This window comes from Vipera ursinii (genome assembly GCF_947247035.1).
Source record: "Vipera ursinii genome assembly, chromosome: 1".
NCBI lineage: Eukaryota > Metazoa > Chordata > Lepidosauria > Squamata > Viperidae > Vipera > Vipera ursinii.
In genome coordinates this window covers 42,992,780-43,015,270 of record NC_139512.1, presented here as the reverse complement: position 1 = coordinate 43,015,270, position 22,491 = coordinate 42,992,780, and the positions used below count along the sequence as shown (strand labels likewise).

The following is a 22,491-nucleotide window of genomic DNA, read 5'->3' as shown; positions in this document are numbered from 1 at the left end:
TCTTTTCCTCAAACAGGGGTTACCAAATACCTCAGTAGGTTATTTACATTTACTAGCATTTTGGAGAAAGAAAATGTTGCACAAATATACATATTTTTTAAAATCAAAAACTGCTTTTAATTCAAATGGTATTGATCTTAGTACCATGCACTTTTAAGACTTTTGACTGCTGTGCCTCACAGAAAGTCTAAAATGCATTAGATTTGATAGAGATAAGACATAAATCATAGTAACACCATGTTGCACAGATATCATTCATGTGTTGCTTCTAACACAGCTGTGCAAGATATAATAAACATTCCTGAAATCACTCTTAATCTCAGCTTTCACATTTTACCAACAAGAGTTACCATCTAATAGAAATACTGTTTTGTCTCAGAAGCAGCTCCAAGAAGATTTATATCATAACAGATTCAATAAAAGGCTGGATGATATAATTCAACAACTAACAATGGCAAGAGATCATTCTCCAAACACAGAGAACAAGGTTGGTATAAAGATGGTCCTACATTCAATTCTTGCTTCTTTAATGCAAACAATTAGGCAGCCGTTGCTTAAATCTGCAGATCTGCTGCCTGTGATAAAATACAGACCAGAGAGACTAAGTACATCTTCTGTAAAGATGCAATCCTGAATGGAATATCTGTATATAAGCTATTTATCTCAACTCACAGTGCTTTTCTTTTTTGCAAAACTTAAAGACTTTCACTTCTCCTTAGTTCAAATACTTTATCCGAAGTTACACAAACAGAAACCAAAAATAAATTTTTTGATACTAGATTTTTTCCCCATCTGTGAATTTTACTGAACTTAAGATATAGATCTCACCAGTTCCTTGCATGGAAGCAACCCAAAATAAACCAAAGTTACAGCAGATGTTTATAAATGAAATATTAATATAAAAATATTAATATTAATATAAAAATGGTAAAATTGTTTAGTAATAAAGAGAAAACTGCAAGATTGCAAATGTCTGTGCATGCAACACTATACGTAAGAAATCAATTTCTTTACATTCAATTAAAATGGAAGAGAAGCAAAAACTGCACAGACGTATATAAAGCCAAGCATAGTATTCAACTCATTCTATGTGATTACAGGCACCTGGTATGTCTCAAAATCATCAGTAAAACAAAATACCCTATATTGGTATTGTAGAGAGAGAGATAAAATGGAATTTAAAAATGCATACTACATATTTATACAAACAATATCTTACAGCTGTCTAGACAAAAAAAATTCAATGTTTTATAAATGAACCACTTGAGAGTAAATACTATTTCTTCAAATGCATGAAGTAATACTGGGAGAGAGGAAAGAGGAGACACAGGACTGCTTGATCCATTTTAACTAGAACAAAAAAAACACAAAAAAAGCCCAAACCCAAAGTAGTAATAAAGATTAGAAGACTAAATGGATTTTACAGACATTATTCCAGCCTCACCTGACTTCTGTCTTTGTCCACTTTCTTAAAACATTTATTTAATGACAGATTATGCCTCACAGAATTTTTCCATCCAGTAGGAGCATTTGCAAAATAAGGGAAGTGTTCCAAAATCCAGTTGTATATATCCTTCACAGGAAGCCGTTTGTTTGGAGAGTCCTCAATGGCCATAAATATGAGGCAGCTAAATGAATATGGTGGTTTACAGTTAGGGTTCTGCTTGGCATCATAGGGCATGTCAGCATGAGCAGGAGATGGAGGGGTATCATCATCCAGGTCTTGAACTGGGCTAACACTTCTTAAGACAGAGTCCCCAAAACTTTTCAGCAAGTTCTTACTCTCATGTAACCAGTTCAAATTGGTAAGTTCTTCATCTTCTATAGGACCTTTTTCCAATCGAAGAGTAGGCAAAGAAAAATCTAAGTCTTCCTCATCTTGTAGAGTTTTTGATAGGTCACCATCTGTGTAACACTGGCTCAGTCCACTGGAAATGGTAATTCCTGAGCCCTCTGGCTTCTTACTAGGAGGCATAACTGGACCCATTTAGTCTGAGGCTCCTAATAAAATAAAACCAAATTTTACAAGAAAAAAAGTTAGATAGATAAAAAGAAAATAACATTCAAACATTTTCCTAGTCTGCACTGGGGCTTTTTATGAAGTCTAGTAACTATGCACCCTTCCCACCCACGCATATCCAGACTGATATAAGCAACATTCAAAGAATAAGACAATGATGGAATTTTAATTTTTGCAATAAATATTATTGCATTTTTGAAATACATTAATTTTTCTGCCTATAAACAACAAAAATAGGTTATGCCCTTTTAAACTAAGACTGTCATGCTTTATCCATTCACTTGAAAAATAAACTAAAGCTATCAATTGTACTTTCTCCCAAACAAGCATATTAGTATGGACTCCACTATCACTGGTCATAATAATTGTTACTGTTTGTAATAACCATGCAAAATTGAGAGCTTAAGACCAGTTGCTTCATGTTAATTTCAGCTGTTTCACTTCCAGTGTGAACACAGCCATATTATAATTATAGCCTCTCTAACTTTGGCAAAACACACAAACAGGCAAAACTCCATGTTTATACACACACACACACACACACACACACACACAAACCAAGCATTCACTTAGCTTCCCAAAGAAACTGCAACAGAATTTGTGGTATGCATTCAGAATTAAGTTTCAGTGATCTAAATACAACTTAGAGAAGCAGAGAAAAGATGCATATACAGAAAAAGAATTCACCCCCACAACAACAAATTTAGCTGAAATTACAGTAAACACTAAATGTGATAAGCATGACTTAGAAAAAAGCATGAACAGTGATGTCATACACTGATCAGTAGATACTGTTGTTGCTATACTGGGCTCAGAGAATAGTATGCAAAAATAGATCAGGCTAACCAAAGCTAGAAAATGTGTACAAACAAATAGCCTAACTATCTGATATTTGTTAGGGAAGTATTTGAGAAAGCATTACAAACTTATTAAACCTGAATTCCATTATCAAGATTAAGCAATCAAAGCCACATCTTAAGCTTTTTACTCTTTATCTGAAACAAGTTGATTAACAATTCAATATTTTATCTATCTTCAATAGTATTCCATATATTATTGTCATCCTCAAGATACTGACCATCACTCCACATCATGGCTTTGGTCAATCAAGGCTTTTATGACAGAGAAAGTATAGGCTAAGTTGCTCATGTTAGTTGTATTTCTGCCAGATGCAAAATTCCATGCTAACTATAAAGATAATACTGGTTGCTTTGGGCACAGTTTGAACAAGCATACCACAAATATAATCAAAGTTCAAACATGTTCACACATCACTATAAAACTAGGATCTCTAAATTAAAATAAATGTATTTCTTTTATCATTCTTTACAGTATTTCTTTTTCTATATTTGTTTAATAAGCCTTTTTAGCCGTTTGATGGAAATAAATTAAACAGTATGTATCCTAATTAGTACTTGGATAGGAAACCAAGTAGACAACCCAAAGCTGCATGTTGAAAAGGTGAATGTAAAAAAAAAAATCGCAATAATTTAATAAGATATGAAATATCAAAAATCTATGTAAAAGACTTGATGCTGATGTTTCAAAACAATGAAATAAATTACAATTACATAAGAGGTCAGTAAGGTAAGTTGAAGAAAAAACACAAGAAGAAAAAGAGCAAGATTCTTGGATAAAAGAGTTGAATAAAAATGAAACTGAACAAAAATATAAAAATAGGTGAAAAAGTTAAATGAATCTATTTCATACCACACTGCTACTAATGAGAAAATGTACTGGTAACTCTTAAAACAAAGTTCAACCATTAAAAACAAAAATGTGATTAAGATGTTCTTTAAAGTTACATATGGAAACTACATCTCTCTCCATTGGAAGAAGGGGAAGAGGTAGTGGAAGTACCCGGAAACATTGCTCAAGGAGGGTTTTCAATGCTGTTTTTCTTCACAATGCTGTTTCAGTGTCAAGAAATGCTGCCTAGTGAAGACATTCTTAGTACATTGAAACATGGAAGCACTGGGGAAGTAAGGGAGATTACTGCAACGTGTATCCCTAAAACATTAATCTCCCCGCCTTTAGTTGAAAGCAATGTAGCCAAATGCATTCAGTACAGAGAACTTATATCCCATGAGCAAGCTTTTAAATAGGAAAATTATATCATGGCTGACAACATAATTTAATTGCTCTGTTGCTATGACAACATGCTGCTCTCTTTCAGTTTAATTTGCTTACTTGCCAGCATTCTCCCAAAGGACTGTATAATACCATCAATTTTCACACAAAAACTAGTGACTTCTAAGAGCTTATGATAAACTAGCAACTCTTTCCAATTCTATAGATTCAGGGTCAACTGCATGGTTTTCCACATGATCTGAGTTAATTAAAATTACAATCCACTAAACATGTCTGGTTTAACCGCCACAACCACTTTACTACATGTTTTAAGCATGTGATTTTATTTATAGTTATATAGAGTAAAAGCCACTGAATACTACAAGGGCAGACTTTGGATCATGCTGTAAATGTCTCATGGATTCTAATAATCATTGGAAAACTTAAATAACTTAATGAGAAATGTTGCACATGACTGAAGGACAGATTTTATTGAAATGTGCATTATATGATGTACATTTCAACATCCACAGCTTGGAAACTATAAGAAGTGCCTCTTTTGTGCGCACAAGGATAAGAGTTTTCAGAAGCGATGCAAAAAATAGCACGTTTTCGTCCATTCTAGAAACGGGACCTAACTGTACAGTTTCAAGAACAAAGTTTGCAGCATTTCAGTTGAAAGAACAGCAGACAATTTCATAACCTAAGCTGAATTACGGAAAAGAGAAATTCTAGTTTAGATTTACATGAAGGAAAAAAGTATACAGCAAAATAAATTTTAGAAACGTAGCTGAGTTTTCCTCAACTGGATTCTAACTGTAAAGGAATACTTTCCTGCCATTTCTAATTAACGAAATGGGGGGGGGGGGGCTGAAGAATTCTAACCAAACAATTACACACTAACCAGCAACGAATACTTTGTAAAGAGGTAGCTGTCAGATGTCCCCAGAATTTGACATCACTGTGTGTAAAATGAACATTACTGTTGCTTGAGAGAGCCAGTTTTTAATATTTAGAATTGTAAAAACTGAAACAATGTACAAAAAGGAATTACTGTTATTGCTGTTTCTCAAAATAATGCATATCTATGCAGCGAAATATATTTGAAGACTACATTTGAATACACACACACACACATACATTTTATATATATATATATATATATATATATATATATATATATATATATATATATATATATATATATATATATATATATATATATATATATATATATATATATATATATATATAAACAGCAGGTCAATACTTTTAAGTGAAGAACAGAGCAGAGACTGCACTTTGCCTACACTCCCTTCTGTACTTGTCAAAAACATTTGAAGGGGAGAAGGACGCCGCTGATTGGCTGGGATTCAAATCAATCAATAGCGTTGCTAGGCGACTGGAAAACTGCACTTATGTCTATACAGTGCCATTTGCAGCGAACATACCTTCAATGCTGGTCAGATATCTTAAACCTTGCATTGGCCTATCTTCTACATCACGCCTTCATATACGCCTCCCCCAAGAGCTTACGAATCTATTTCTCTAAAAATCATTTCAAAAATTTGCCGTCTTAATCCTAAAACTCATACTACTACTTAAAAAAAAAACCCACAACGACGGGATTTTAAAACTTAAAAGGAAAAAAAATGCTCCCCCAAACTACAGGAAGCGATTGGAAGCAATCCCTGTCGCAAAAAAAACAAAACACCAAACATATTATTTGAGATGTTGTAAAGGTCGAGTTCGTCCTCAAACTCCCATCCTCCCCAACTTTAAAACACCACACCAACTCTTCGTCAAGGGTCTCTTATCAGTTAGAACTAGAGCAGCAATGACAAACTTACACATTCGGGTCGTGCCTGCAAACTCTCGGCTCGACCCGATTCACCTGACAATACCAAGAGAATTTACATCCCTTTATTTTCAAGACGAACAGGAAGTTGGTTTGAGACATTTCCAAACTGATTTTACTGCGTCTTGCGCCCATTCACCTTTTCTTGTCTCTCTCTCGGCTTGCCCCTTCTTTCTATTCCAATGCAGAGAGAATCTTACGCAATCTTTCCAGCGAAGGAATTATATAGTTGAAAGAAACGGGAATCTACACAGAAAGACAAAAACGCCCCACCGCACACTCAACGCACGCACGCACACGTATGTTTTGTTTTTGGTTTTTTTTTTTTTTTAAAAAAAATCAAATCTAAACTTACCTGTCCTGGGTGAGTTCTAGATTTTCCCCGCCGCCTTTCCCGTGATCATTATGCAAACTTTTCATCCGATTGAACAAGGCATTGCTTCCTCCCCCAGCCTGAAGCCAACAATGTGGCCGAAGGGAAAAAGCGAGGGGAGCCCAGAGCCGAAAAGGAAATCCGAGGCGAGCATGGGACCCTGCTGCAGTTTCACACACACACACACACACACACACTCCCACCTCGCCGCCTTTGCTTTGCCTCACGCTCCAGCCGTCTCCCCCTTCCTTTGCTCTCTCTCTCTCTCGCTCTCTCTCTCTCTCCCCCCCCCCGCCCACCCCGTCTCAGCGAGTAGCGGTTTGGGTCGGAGGTGCTAGAAGGAGGCGAAATTGTTTCCACTGCAAACAACAAAAAAAAAGGCAACACATGACCGCGGGAGGGAGGGAAGGAGGGAAACGTGGGCAGGGCCAGCGGAGACTAGCCGCCACAGAAGGCAGGGCTAGCGGAGGGGGTGGGTGGGAGGGGGTTTAGAAGAAAAAAAGAGGGTGGGGGGAGCTTTATTGCTCCGCGACCCTAATTGCGAGGTAAGCGCGGAGTTGGCTCGGCGTTTCCACCCGCGCGCGCCTTCTCCGCCGGCGGCGGCGGCGGCGGCGCCTCGCTTCTCTTCTCTCCGCCGCCCAGCCCGAGAGGCCTGTGAGCCCTCAGAAATTCTCAGGCTGCCGCCTCCTTCGGCCTCTCTTTCCACCACTTGGAGAGTCCCAAACGCTGCACATGCCCTCCTCCTCCGGTTGTTCTGACTGGCTTCTCCCTCTTTCTTTCCCCTCCCCGCCAGCCTACGTGGTATCTGGGTGAGCCTGAAAGTCACTTCAGGATGTGTGTGTGTGTGTGTGTGAGAGAGAGAGAGAGAGAGAGCGCCACCCTTCCGCGTTCAAAAAAAATAAAATTAAAAAAAAAATGACAGTTTTGCCTTTCCAAAACTGCAACTACGAGATAGCACCTGCTCGTCTCTGGCTTCACGAAAAGACGCAAGCAGGGAGAGAGTTGGGGTGGGCATCTTTAAAGACAACACTTCCTGAAGGGTCAATTCAAAATCTGAAGTAAGTCCCGGTGAATTCACTAGATCTCGCTCCTAATTAAATGCAACTAATAGGATGCAGGCAATAATTCTGGGAATTGAACTGGAACAAGCTGTACCTGAACGTAATTGCGCTGCCCAGCTAACAGTCTTACCTGTGGTGACTATAAAAATGCTAACTCAAATGGAGTTTTCTGAGCTTGCTTGATAAAAGAGAATCATAAGGTTTGCACGGTCAGATTAAAATGTGGCTGGCTAGTTGGTGGTGTTCCACGTGCCCTGCAAACCAAGCCAGTGAGACACTTCACTGCTTTTCTTCATTAGGTGTATACAGTGCTTTTTTTGTAAAAGAAAAAAGGTGCCGGAACTCACACATGTCATACAACCTGCCTTGCCTACCCTACAAGGTTCCATCCAAAAAAGGTGCCGGAACTCCGTTCTGAGCATTCTATGACAAAAAAAGCCCTGGGTGTATAAAATGGCCAGGTGGAAGATCAAAAAGTCAGAGACAAGAGTCACAATCTCTCCAAACTGTAGTATGGTTTGTTTGGTTTGGGTTCAACACAAATGTATGAACTCAGATGTTGTGATAAACCTGGAATGGTCACATGGTTCAAGTTGTTTTAGTCTCTAATTTTCAGAATCCCTGATCACTGAAATGAAAGTGACACAGTGAAGGAGGCCCCCAAGTTGGCTTCATGTAAATGCAAGGGCAAATAGAGATCTTGTGACAGGTCTCAGCTAAGGTCATTGAAAAATTTTTTTCCGGGTGAATGCTATCCAGAGGTCCATTCTAAACTATATGAGCAAAATACAACTTTCTTATTTCGGCTCTCACACACTTGATGTGATTCTCAAGAGACAATTTCACTCCCTCCCCCAAACTAAGAATGTATTTTCATATTGGAAAAAGAATATTTTTATAGGTTATGAAAAACAGTTCAAGAAGCTGATATTGACTGAGATTTGCCAACCAGAGAGAAAATAAGAAACACAACATAATTATATTGAAATTTAACAAAATGAGTAAGTCTGCAGTCTTGTTGTAGAAATACTTATTCCAATATGTCTACTTGATTCAAAAGTTCATAATCTGAATTAAGCACAAACAATGTTGTGTCTGTGTTCAAACACTGCTGCAAACTATGCATACTTCATCAGATCATGTTTTATTCACTAAATTACAACTAGGTTGTTCACATTACATGTTTTATAAACCATAATAATCTGAGTTCACCCAATACATTAAGACAAAAGGCACACAATATAATGCCTTATCAACTTATCTATGTTTCTGGGATGACATCTGAAAAAGCATTCAAAACTCATCTAGTGGAGCAAAGATGGCTTATATACAATGCTTTTTTTGTAAAAGAAAAAGGTGCCAGAACTCACACACATCATGCAACCCGCCTTGCCTACCCTACAAGGTTCCATCCAAAAAAGGTGCCGGAACTCCGTTCTGAGCGTTCTATGAGAAAAAAAGCCCTGCTTATATATCACTATTTTTTTTCTTTGACAAAATAAAAAAATGTGGAAAATGGACACGGAAAAAAATAAAATAATGGCAAAAGCAATAACAACTGAAAGAAAAAAAGGACATATAAACTATACATAGATGCATACGTATATGCATCTATGCACACATATAATCTATACATAGATGCATACGTATAGGTCCAAGTTCCATTTATTTGTGTATCTTTTGTTTTTGAACATAATTTTAAGTGTTGAATATTACTCAGGAATATAATCTGATGCTTGAATGACACAATTCAAAATGGTATCTGTTATGTAATAAAAGTACAATAGATACCATTGATACTTGCTGCATTTGTCAAAGAGTGCCTAAAATTTGTTATCAGTTTCATTCCACACACTGAACCTCAAACAACAAGCTATTCAATCACTGTTCAGCAATATTTTGGGACAAAATCACCCTAATTTTTCTTCCTAAGCCAAAAATACCCCCACATACAGGTAGTCCTCAACTATAACCATAGTTGGAGGTTGGAATTTCAGTCATTAAGAAATGTAGTCATTAAACAAGTTATTACATGACATGACCACCCAATTTTATAATCATTTACCATAGTCATCAAATGAATTTTGTTGCTGGGAAGGTCCAAATCATAATCATGTGGCACCAGGACGTTGGAGCTGGTCACATTGCAAGCTGGTTGCCAAGTGCCCAAATCACAATCATGTGCTCATGGGAGTGGCATGACAGTTGTAACGGGTCGTAACTCACTCTGAACCCTTGTTAAACAAATGGTTGTATATTAAGGACTATCTATGTATACAAGTACAAGTTGGAATTCTTATTCACATACATTCATAATTTGCTGACAAGCAATTTGTTCTGTAAGTCCCTGCTCAATGAAGCTGTAGGTGTAACCCTTTTGATTTCAAGATAAAAAAGTATTTTGGAGTACATGGGATACTCACAGGGCACCTGTCCTCAATTCCTCAATCCAGCTGGTATGTATGAATGCTCTTTGCAGCTATAGCATGATCCAAAACAAAAATTATGGAGTTGCAACCAGATGCTATCTGCAATACTGTACGAGCATCTCTTTGCCTTTGAATCTGCAGCACTGTATAATCTTAATACTCATCTGAGAGTAAAAAGCACCAGATGCAGTGGGACTAATTCCCAAGTAAATGTTATGTTCCTAACATGAATTATGTCATGTATGTAATCAAAGGAAAAAAAGAAAGACAAACTCAACTTAGTTGGCTCAAAAAATATCAGAGAAATTTATAAATGTTAAGGTTATCATTAGCTACTAGTCTAGAAGTCTGTGTTTTGTCCTTCAGTATTGGAGCAGTGGCAAGGTTGAACAGCACTAAACCATAGTTTGTATCAAACAAACTATATATGAAAATGAGTGTCACAAGACTGTCATAAATTACAGTGGCTTAATTCTGATAACACATTGCCAGAATTAAACAAGGCACAGTTTAGCTGATGTGGTGTAGGAATCAGATGAGTTTATGGATATGATTTGTTTGGTAAACAAAGCAGGAAAATGCTATTCTTCAGTTCCTATATGGGGCTTCAAAAAGCATCTGATTGCCCCTATGCAACAGATAGTTGCATTAGCTAGGCTTTCAGCTGGATCCATGCATTTTTGTTTCTTCACAGAAACATATGAAACTTTCATACAAACATGCTTCTGCAAATCATTATTTTCCAGAGGCTTTTGTATAAATGGATGTAAGTAATAGATTTCATTGTTAAACGAATCACCACATTTAAAATCTTTGCAGGATTTAAATTCCTAATTTACCTAAATAAACAGTAACATATGATAACAATCACCGTAATCCAGAAAGAGTGTCTTCCTTTTGGGACCCTTTTTAGACGAGGCTGAATAGGTATGTGTGTTTTAAGTATCATTTGCTTTCCTTTTCAGTTGTATGACTAATAGCATACACCCCATGGTACACCCTATGAATCACAAGGTGTATATGTCCAGCACAGTGGCTGACTTGAATTATTGATAGTTATAAGAACTACTCAAAGCCAACCCAATATATCTAGCCAATCCTTGTAGCCTACTTGTGAAAGGATTGAGTACCGTAATTAAAACTATGGCCCTTATAAAGCAAAATGCCATTGTTCCTTTATCCTTGCTGCCCTGCAAACAAGCCTGTTTATCTAAAACTAAAGCAGACCTTGAATTATTAAGTCAAACAACGCTTATCTCATGGCCATTTTGCTGTTTTTAAAATATAACCCAAGTTACCAAATGCTAACCCAACCCACAGAAACACACATAGTATTCAAAGCATTCTGAGAGGTCTTTCAGAATGAGATAAGTAAGTAAATCAACAAGAGCAGGCATTCTCTCTCTGTTTGCGACTGATGTCAAAAGTCAAGTGTCTAAAACACACACACACACACGTACACACACATGTAGTTGAATGTAACAACCACACAATAAACAGGAACTCTTCAGGGATGTTTGGATGTGTTTCTTGAAAAATGTTTAGCTAGAGAAGTTAAAAGTGGCATGTTCCTGTGGTAAATAAGGTTTTATGCCATTTGATGTTCAAGGCAAAATTGGTATTTAATTTTAATGAGATGAGGGGAAAAGTTCTAAAGCTAAATAAAAAACAACAGAAAGAGCTACATGAGTTATGAGTCAGACTAATCTATGGATGATTACTTGGAAGTTATGTCACAGTAAATGATTTTGCATATCATGCAAAGCCCTATTGTGGTTTGTTTGATTTTCTTTCAACTACCGGTAGTTGATAACCCAGTCAATTCTGGATTATTCAGTAAATGATTAAACATAACATAGTTTAGAATTATGTGTGAACTAGATTCAATGAGGCTAATGTGGTAAATTATGATTGAGAATGACATCCTCAGAATTCCAATTGCTGACATTAGCCCCATGATAATAATTGATTATCTAAGCAATTGTCTTCAGATATCATACCTGATTTTATCCTGTCCTTTCAGCCTATGTCAAGCATTCTTCATGCATATGAATAGAGATGTTTTCTGGAAGACATAATATGTATTTTTACACAACATAATACATTAAAGCATTCACTTAAATTGTGTTTAACTTAAGTTTGCCAAGTAATACTTTCTATCAAAATGCTTAGATGTATATTTATGCCTTTTCATGCCATTTTATGCCATTTATACCACTTGTTGATACAGGATAGAACCTGAAGGATAATTTGATTGCAATATTGTATATTCTTAGCTAAAATATACAATTGCATTACTGTAAGATTGAAGTTACATCAATACTCTGATCATTAACAAACTGAAAGGCTATAGGAATTTATGGAATACTCACTGAAAAATGGCAAGCAATGAAAGAAGAAACAGGAAAGATTTTAACCAAGCTATGCCAGCAAATCTCATTGCCCGCATGAGAAACTTATTATACAGGTCAGAAAGTCATAGTATAGACATAACAAAACAAACTGGCTCCAGGTTGGCAAAGGAGTGCAACAAGACTGCATATACTTCCCTTATTTATTCAACTCATATTCTGAATATATATTAAGGGAAGTGGATTAGAAAAAAATGAGCACAGTTTTAAAACTGGAGGAAGAAACATTAATAATCTGTAAAGTACTGACCACGCTACCCTGATAGCTGAGAATGCAGAAGATGTGTAAGCCCTAGTACTAAAAATCGAAGAGCACAGTGAAAAAACTGGGACTAAAATTAAATATAAAGACTAAATTTATGATAACAGGTAGAACAAACCAACCTTAGAATTGACAGTCAAGATAGCAAAATGGTGGATAGTTTCTCCCTTTTAGAATCAACCACACCATAAAAGGAACAGGTGGTCAAAAAATATGCTCAAGACTAGCACTTGGTAGAGAAGCTACAAAGTCATTGGAAAAGATATTCAAGTCTTGTGATATATCTATATTTGCAAAAATCAGAATTAGGCAAGGTATGATTAGTGACAACCTATGGAAGTTAAAGTTGAGCTTTGAAGACGCAGGATGGGAAGACTATTGACACTTCTGAAGGTTGGTGTTGGAGAAGCCTCTTGAGAGTACTGTGAACAGGCAAGAAAACAAACAAATGGATCATTGAACAAATCAATCCAGAGTTCTAGCTCAAGGGACAAATGACCAAGCTCCAATTCATCCTACTTCAGAGACATTGTGCAAAGATCTAGCTATCTGGAAAAACCTCTAATACTGGGAAAAGCGGAAAGAAAGAGAAGAAAAGGAAGATCAGTGGCAAGGTGGATGGAGTCACTTATAGTGCACCATTGGAAAACCTGAAAGACGAGTTCAGGGACAGATTATCCTGGGGGGGGGAAAGTCTATGTGATTGCTGAGATTTGACAATTACTTGATGGCACATTATCAATCAATCCTGTATCCACACAGGTCTTCCTTTTTTCTTTCTAGTAAGAATTATTTGCAATTACACCTTTGGTATCTGATGTATAGCATATAACCAAAATTATTCAATCACCTTAATGTTTTCTTTGAAGGTTCATTTGATTTATCTTTTACACAAGATAATGCAAGCAAAATTTACAAAGACTTAAATTTATGGAAAAAAATAGCAGATCCTTAGCTAGCACACACAATGTTAGCAAACTATCATAAAAAATAAATTATATGTCTGCAGTTTGTACGTTATGAAATGATTTTCATGCAGTAAAGGAAGCTGTGAAGTGTTTTCTATAATGGTCTCCTACAACCTACTTAGATGAATATTGCTATTCTAGTTACATGTCTTCCCACTTAGAATGAAAAGCTGTACACTTTGCCCTAAAATTACATACTTGTGGCAGACTGTCAGTAAACATTACAGACCTAATCAAGAATATATTGACTCATGAATGATGGGGAAAATACACACAAATAGTAGCAAAGTGGAAAAGGCAAAACAGCAACAACAATAACAGCCAAATCACACAGATTTATGACACAACATTTGCCTACATGGAGATTTTGCCAAGAACTCAATTATGAATAACTTCTCGCTTTGTCATTTCCTCTGAAACATATGGGATACCAGCCACCTGATTCAGGTACACTGGTAAACAAACTAAATTGAATTTTGATAAATTATTTTATATGGAGAAATGTCTCTTCTTAATGCAAACAGGTAGACATATTATTGCACTGTGGCAAACATACACACACACACACATACACAAAACCCCTTGCCTCTTAAAGATAAACAGGACAAACTTATCAGTGAAATCATAGCTTAATATATTGTTCTGGAATCCACTGTCTTTGCAAGAGTCTTGGTAAAGTGTACTCTGACCTTTTTCTGGATAGATGGGCACATTTTCAAGATATTAGTTTGTTGATTAGTGTAATAGTCATATCAAATAAAAAGAAAAATAATAGTGTATTGAAATATTAAAAATATTCAATGAAATAATCAGGTAAAATCATTCCCTTGGCAGTTGATCCCAACCTGATCTAGATAAGAAGCTCTCAGTTGTATGGAAACTTGGCAGTTTTTCTTACTGTCCATATGTAGCTTATTGATGTGGGTCACATTTTCAAATGTAGGTGTTGGGCTAAAGCTGTTCATCACTTTCATGGTCTATCAAAACCTATGGACTATAATTAATATCCTGAGGTGTTCTTGGAAGTAAAGATGATGGCAGTGGAGGCCATTCCTTTGTTTTATAGAATATCAGCTTTCTTTCTTTCTTTTTGTTATGTAGTTTTATTAAACTATAAAAACACAAATAGGCAAGGAACCAGCTGAATATTAAAAAGACATCCAGGAGCATATCAGCATTCTTTTGAGCACTATATTGGTGAATCTAGCGCTAGAGTGTAAATTAACTACTCATGTAAAGGATCTCTCCCCTGCAGCCATCTAGCATTGCTTTGGGAAATGTGAATCGTACAGAGGAGAGAGGTAGCCTGTTCTCCCATTCACTAATGAATGAACACAATTGGATGCAACCTTGAATATTTTAAGGCTCCACAATGAGAATTCATATTGTTCGATTGGAACAAAGGCACATATATAGGAATGTGCAGTCAGAAACTAGTCTCTTTCCTAAGCTCACTTAGGAAATATTTTGTTTGTTTTTCATTAACAAAAATTAGAATTTAATCTTTTGTTTACAGAGCTATGAAGCAAAAGTACTGTGACTAGCACTTAAACACTGTATATTTTGTTCCAAACCTGGAATATGTCTTACAACAAAAATATACAGATCTACAGTAGGATAGATGTACACATTTTACACAGTACTGTGGTATCTATTTCTGGAATCGTATGATACACATTCTAATCTGTCATTTCATTCTGGTGATATTTTCCATTAGCTGTATATTTTTATGACAATTATTTGAGATAATCAAGACTTTAGTACACTGCTGGTAAAACCTGCTCTATTTAAATTTCCTGATAAGACTGGTTTCTGTCACATAATGGGGAAGAGGCACCTTCACAGAAGGCAGCATTGAAACAAAAGAAAACAAAAAAAATCCAAAAAGATACTCAGTGTGAACTAGGATAAGAAGGAGTTCATTGCTTAGCTCTTTAGAAGGGAAGAGATTAACAGGCAGGAAATGCTCATCTTCTAATATACTTACTCTGTCACATGACAATTACTTTCCTCAAATCATTGATGTATAGTCTCAGACAAATATTGGATTAAAAATAAAGAGACAATGCTATGGCAACAGGAACATGAAATGGCAATGCTGTAAACCTTTTTAGTACCTCCTACTTTTTCAGAATTATAATACTTCATATGCTTTTTGTTTCAGTATTAAATATTGCAGTGGTGGGATTCAAATATGCGAACAACCGGTTCTCTGTATGGATGCTGCTTCCGGAAGTCCAGTCTGGGCCTGGGCAACAAAAAATTAGCTACCGGTTCTACTTAACTGGTGCGAACTGGCTGAATCCCACCACTGGAATACTGCATACGGTAATATTTTAGTGTATCTGAATAAGAACTGCAATATCACCAGAAAATGTAAAATGCAATAATGAAATGGGAGTGATCCAGTACGACCATAAATGAAACTAATTAGTCAGATTTGCAATTCCTCCAGCTGCGTTACAGGTACATTCATTCGAAGACCGAACAACCTTTTTTCTGTTTAGCATTAGGTTCCCTCAGGGATAATCTATTTGAGTTGCAATATGGATAAGGCTAATGCAAGTGAGGCCAAAGATTATCTTGAAGATCCTTTCCAGACAGGATTTAGTCCCAATCTGAACATACACTATTTAGTCACTCCAAAGGATAATCTGTATCGGGGAGAGAGAGAGGGAGGGAGAGGGGGAGGGCGAGAAGGAGAGGGAGAGCGAGCCTTGTTCACATCCCTGAATCGCATCAACTTTTGTTACAGATAATTATAATATTTTTGGAAACATTTGAGAGAGCCACAGGAGGACTACAGAAAAAAAACATGATACTGGAGGCCTTCCCTCTCTTAATACTTTAGGAGTTTAGGCAGATTTTGCTTTTGCTGTACTTAAATATTTGCAAACCATCTAGAGATACATATGGGTATTGTTTGCATCATGCCAAAGTTGGTAGGACACCCCCCCCCTTTCTCCTCCCCATCTCTCTCTCTTTGGTGTGGTCTCAAATATAATGGAATGCATAGGTGACCTTGGGGAAAGGAGAGAAGAGATGCAGACTAGAAAACAATCAGACAGGAGGGGCAGAAGTTTGTCGTTGCTTAACACTGAGAGAAAGAAACTAAGGAAGGACCCATCTTAAAAGACCAAGTTGTTCAAAGTGAAAGATAAGGAATTTGTAGTTTCAGACTTGTAAGATTCTGTTAATGTAGCTTTACAATAAAGTAAATTTAGCTCATCTGGTTGGGTTTTCTCACTGGTTTACCAAGGAATGATGACATCGCCCTGTAGTAGAATTTTTAAAAATTGTTTCTGGAAGAATAACTCAAAGGCCTAATTTGACTTCTCAGAGAATAATGGCCACTTTCTTCGGGCCTCAGCTCCCTAATTTCATAATAGTCAGAGAGAAGTAATTTTTCCTCAGATAAGTCATAATTCTAGCTGAAGCATATAGTCCTGAAGGTACCTCAGTATCAAAGCATATAGGAATTTAAGGTTAAAAACAGATTTAAAGTACATCTGGAAATTTATTAGCAGCCATAGTTGCTAATAGAGTAAAGTTCTCGTGGGCTTATAGTACATACTGCAAGTAACTTGTAGGCCACTGCATTTTGAAATACCTCATTTCCAAATGGTCTTTAAAGACAGCCCCATATAGAATATATTGCTATACAGAAAAGAGAGAATGACCTTGTGGGACAGGAAGAAGAAACTCTACCAAAATAATGATCAGATAAGACTGAATCCATGGCAGGAATGTATAGCTGAGGAAACGTCTCCAAGAAGCCCCTCCTGAATTCTCACAAAGATAGAAGAAGAAAGAACAGAATCACAAGATTCTGTTACTATAACTTTACAATAAAAGTACTTCTAAGCTACATGACACTGGATCCCAGTCTGATATACCTTGAATGTCTGACATTTGCAATAGTTTAACCAGTTGATGAATATATGAGTTACTCTTATAATGTCTGCTCACTCCAGGCGGTATACCAGCCTGATGGTATACCACTTGAGGGGAACCAGCCTGATGGCAAGGCTGTCATGGCCACAGCTTCCATCTGCTAAACTAATCTGGGATGACTTCTTAGAGAAGTTCAATTCCTTGAAGAGAGAACGGCAGAGAATCTCTCCAAAAATGGAACAATTCCATCTTGCTTGGCTTTAGCTGTTTATTCTCATCTATACCCCAAGTCTCTAGACATGGGAACTTCAACTGCATTGCTAACCCATAGAAGTTATATACAACTATTTTGTTTTGTTTACAAAAGAGGCTTGTTAAAGCATTGAAGAAACCTATTCAGTAGGATAAAGAAGAATTGAAGAGAAATCAAATATTCTGACAATATTTGAATGAACTAAAGATTAAGATTTTCAGAGGTAAAAGGAAGGAATATAACATTGGTTTATTTGAACAGGGTTAAAATACAATATTTGTTCACCATTAAGTGAACATAATCTATACAGTGGCTTCCTCCTGATTGCTACAGTGCAATTAGTCCAGGAAAAAAAAGTCCCTTCAGACTCCCTCTTTAATGCCATATACAGAATTCTTCTATGGAGAAGTATCATTTTGTATTGCTGCCTCCTTCTCTGAAACAGCTTTGTGATCTGGCTTAGATGCAGGAGAAATAGGGTTGGCTTCCAGCCTGGTTAGTTTCAAAAAAAGGTTGGACCGAATTATACAAGTCATGAGGGCTGTGGGGATTAATGACTTGATATCAGTGTTAAACAAGCTAGAGAGTTTCAGAAAAACATCTACTTCTGCTTCATTGACTATGCTAAAGCGTATAGTCAAGGCTATGGTCTTCCCAGTTGCAATGTATGGTAGTGAAAGTTGGACCATAAGAAAGGCTGAGCGCCAAAAAATTGAGGCCTTTGAACTATGGTGCTGGAGAAGACTCTTGCAAGTCCCTTGGACTGCAAGGCGATCAAACCGGTCAGTCCTAGAGATGATCAATCCTGACTGCTCTTTAAAAGGCCAGATCCTGAAGCTAAAACTCAAATACTTTGGCCACCTAATGAGAAGGAAGGACTCACTGGAGAAGAGCCTAATGCTGGGAAAGATTGAGGGCAATAGAAGAAGGGGACGACAGAGAATGAGGTGGCTGGATGGAGTCACTGAAGCAGTAGGCGTGAGCTTAAATGGACTCCAGAAGATGGTAGAGGACAGGAAGGCCTGGAGGAACATTGTCCATAGAGTCGCGATGGGTCGGACACGACTTCGCAACTAACAACAACAATCAGTGTGCCTGCCTCTGAAGGCCATCTGCTGGGAGACTAGTGGGATTTTTTGTGCAGTTGTTGGGCACTGTGAGAACTGATTCTAAACTAGATGTCCTTGGGTCTAATCCAGCAGGGCATTTCTTAAGTTTTTATTCCCTTGGAGTATTCAATTTTATTTATTTGTTTGTCATATTTAAGAACAACCTATCTCCCTCACAGAGGGGCTTGCCTCAATTTTACTGAAATTTGGGGAAGCAACTAAAAATTAATTCAGCAAGGCTTTGAAAAAGCAATGACTTAAGAGGCATTCCTCCTATATAGGATATGCAACTATATAAGCATGATTTCTTGGCACAGGAATGTTCTAGTATGTAATTGTTTATTGTTGGATATTTTGGTTACCATATCTAATCTTGTTTCCATATGGCAAGACTGTAAACCTCTAAGGATTGATTGACGATTGGAATGGCATATAAGCCTAGTTAAATAAATAAATGCATACATGTGTTTCTTTAGTTATTCTCTCCACTGAAGTTGTTTATGTTAATTCTTATTAACTAGGAGTACAATTACTAGCAAAAAAATCTGTCTTCAGTATAGTTGAAACTTGAGGAAGATAGAGAAAAAAGTGAACTGAATGTAAATCTTAAAAAGGACTTTAGTCCAAATCAAAAATGTTTGTAACATCTTTTCTTAATCAGCTTATACTTAATGTATACTCAATCCTAATGGAAGCCTTTGTTCAGTTATGCATTGCACGCGTGTGTGTGTATGCCTGTGTGTTTCTGTCTGTGTGTATGTATTCATCCATAATAAAAGCAAGATATCATTTTCTTATGTTTTCTACAGTTTCAATTTTTAAGTTGTAACCCTTTGAGATAGATGTCCACCGGAGCAGGATAAGACATGCAATGAGAATATCACAACAGAACTACAGAAAGGCAGAACTTTCATCCTGATGTCCCATTTCATCATTTTGGCATCACTGTGGTTAGGAACAGAGTTTGAGCAATGGAATGTTGATTTCATGCACAAAACACAACAATGGCTATAAGATGTTAAGTACACATTCTGGCTCTGATTCAGTGGGGTCATACTGCTGAATAAAAACTTTTCAACTTTTAATATCTTCCATGCACTCTCAGTATTTGTAGAACGGTTGCACCCATAGCAATCAAGAAAAGCCATTGTACAGATTATGTTCACTTAATGGTGGGCATAAGCTAATATTCTCTTGTTCTATAATGGTCTGTCTTCCATGGTCTGTTGTAAAGTAGATGATAATTTTTATTGTATCCCATCTAGTTGATACCAACTTTTAGCTACCACATAGTACACCTTCTTGAGAATTATTAAAGATTCATAGAATATAATGGTTGGAAGTTGCCTTGTTCAGGATCCTGATCAGCAAACACTATATTTTTGTATGAGATTTTACCCATTCTCTCAGATGTTTTGAACCCATTTAAAAGTTAACCCATTTTCCATGCTCCAAAAATATTTTAATCTCCAGTACAATAGACTATATTGGGAAGAATTAAGGTCAGCCACATGAAGATTTTTTTCTAAAGTGTTTCTAGACTAATATAATGTGCTTTATATGGGGCTGCTCTTAAAGAGTATCCAGAAGTTTCAGCTGACGCAGAATACAGCAGCGCAGGCATTAGGTGTGCTCCTAGAAGCACACATATTACACCTCTGCTGGGTGAGCTGCATTGACTGTCAGTTTGTTTTCTGGTCCAGTTCAAGCTGATGGTTTTAACCTTTAAAGAACTTCACCCCAATTATATCTGCCTATTCCATTAGATCTGGCAGAAAAGACATGTTGCAGTTCCCATCTGCCAGGCACCAACATTTGGTGGGTTCCCAGAGGTGGGCCTTCTTTGCTATGGCCCCTACCTATGAAACACTCTTCCTATCGCTCCCAAATCAGGTTAGCTCCATCCATACTATCATTTTGGAAGTCCCTGAAAACCTGGTTGTGTCACCAGGCCTGGGGGTTTCAGGAAACTGGAGATATTTTATATGGCTCCTTCATAGTTGATCCTACCCTCTGTGTAATTTGTATATTTTAATTTTTTATAGTTTTTTTCATTTTTTATATTTATATTTAAATATTTTTACTTGCTATTTTATTGATAGTTGCACACCACCCAGACTCATTTTTGTGTGAAAAGGGAAGCTATATAAATGTGACTAATAAATACTTTTATATTTTTTGCAGACGTTTCAGTGGTTCTGAGCTTTCTGATGCCTCCATTTTGTGCAAGAATAATGTTTTTTTACCTATATTAAGAAACATCAGGAGTTTGCTTTTCCTATATTCCTTGGTTCCTTTTCTTGCTAAATAAATGAAAATGGCAGATAATGTAGAAAGAGAATAGAAGAGTCTCATGGTGGAAAAGAGGTCTCAGGATCCCTATAATGTCAGCAATAGCTATCAACTCTTTGCCTAAAAAACTCATGAGAAGTTACTGGATCAGCATTGGATGAGACAAACGGGAGGGAGAGGGGGCTGAAAGCAAAGGCAGCTCTAAAATGAGACAGTCTACTCTACTACAAACAAGCTAACTGCCAAACTGTCATTTTGCCATGTGGCTGAACAGAAGGCCCATGTAATGACAAGCACCAAACTCATTTAAACTCTGAAAAGGTGACTAATGAGCTCATTCATCCTGCCTATAAATTATTCACTACAATGCTGACCCCACTGAAGACAAACCGCAAAGTAAACTTTAAACTCAGAAATCGGGGTAGCGTAGGGGGCTCCGAGGAACTGAACTTAGGCTTCCAAAACCATTTTCAATAAAACAGATTCTAGGCCACTTCTGCTCTTTTATCTGGACTCATTCTTATGTGTACCCTTTCTTTAGTGCCTTTAATTAAGTTAAACTAGGCCCAGCTGTTGCACATTTATTCCTCTGTTAAAGAAAAGTGGATCTTCTCCCTCCTTTTCCTATTTGGTATTATAGGCAACCATAAAACTGTATAAAATGCATTATGTTCTCCAGAATGGAATGGGTGATCTTAAAATGAAACCCTGCTCTACATACAAAAGCATCATATATGCACACCTGATTAATGAGAAGCACCACAACTAGGAGAGAAAGACTAAAGTGACATTTGCTTTCAATTATTTTAACTGTTAATTACCCCATTTTACATTTGCTTCAGCACAGCTCAAAATATCTGCTGAAGAGAAAAAGTTACACATAAATGCTATTGTAGCACAGTAATTTACACCAGTGGCCCCCAACCTTTTGGGCACCAGGGACCACTTCCATGGAGAGAGGTTTTTCCACGGGCCGGAATGGGCATGGTTTCATGTGTTGCCTGCATCCGGCGGATGTTTGTGCATCCTGGTTTCCGCCATGCCACGATCCGGTGCCAGTCCATGGACTGGGGGTTGGGGACCCCTGGTTTACACAAATGAAAAAAGAAAACTATTAAAAATAAATGAGAATATCCCCACATTCAGCTTTATTATCAAAGCTAAAAAACTGGAGCAACAGTTTTTGGTCCAGAACCAGTATTTCCAACTTTCTTATTACAAACAGGTATCGTATATTCATCCCTTTGTTAATCTCAAAGGAGGTATCTATATGCTTAACATCATCAACTGTAGTAAATGATATCAAAGCATTTATTGTAACATAGCCGTTTGACTGGTAACTCCACATTACATCAGTTCCCAATTCTTTTTGCTAATTTATACTAACAACGTATGTGCCTTTAGAAATTACCATTCAAACCTTGTGTTAGTTAATGTTGAACAGAATGTAAAATTGAATAATGAACCAGTAGGCCTCAAATGCCTCATTTT

General features: G+C 36.9%; 1 protein-coding gene across 3 annotated transcripts in view; it reads right to left on the bottom strand.

Annotated features, from left to right (window-relative positions):
• Positions 1 to 22,491, bottom strand: part of FOXN3 (forkhead box N3) — a 244,485-nt gene that overhangs the window by 176,960 nt on the left and 45,034 nt on the right. The window contains exons 1-2 of one of the 3 annotated variants that reach the window (XM_083375500.1): positions 6,304 to 6,558; positions 1,445 to 2,001 (exon numbers count right to left, since the gene is read on the bottom strand). In XM_083375500.1, the coding sequence (XP_083231626.1) occupies positions 1,445 to 1,987 (543 nt within the window). In that variant the 5' untranslated portion in view covers positions 1,988 to 2,001; positions 6,304 to 6,558. Of the gene's footprint in view, positions 1 to 1,444; positions 2,002 to 6,087; positions 6,192 to 6,303; positions 6,559 to 22,491 lie in introns of those variants that run through there. The other 2 variants (XM_083375501.1, XM_083375499.1) reach the window with 2 other exon arrangements.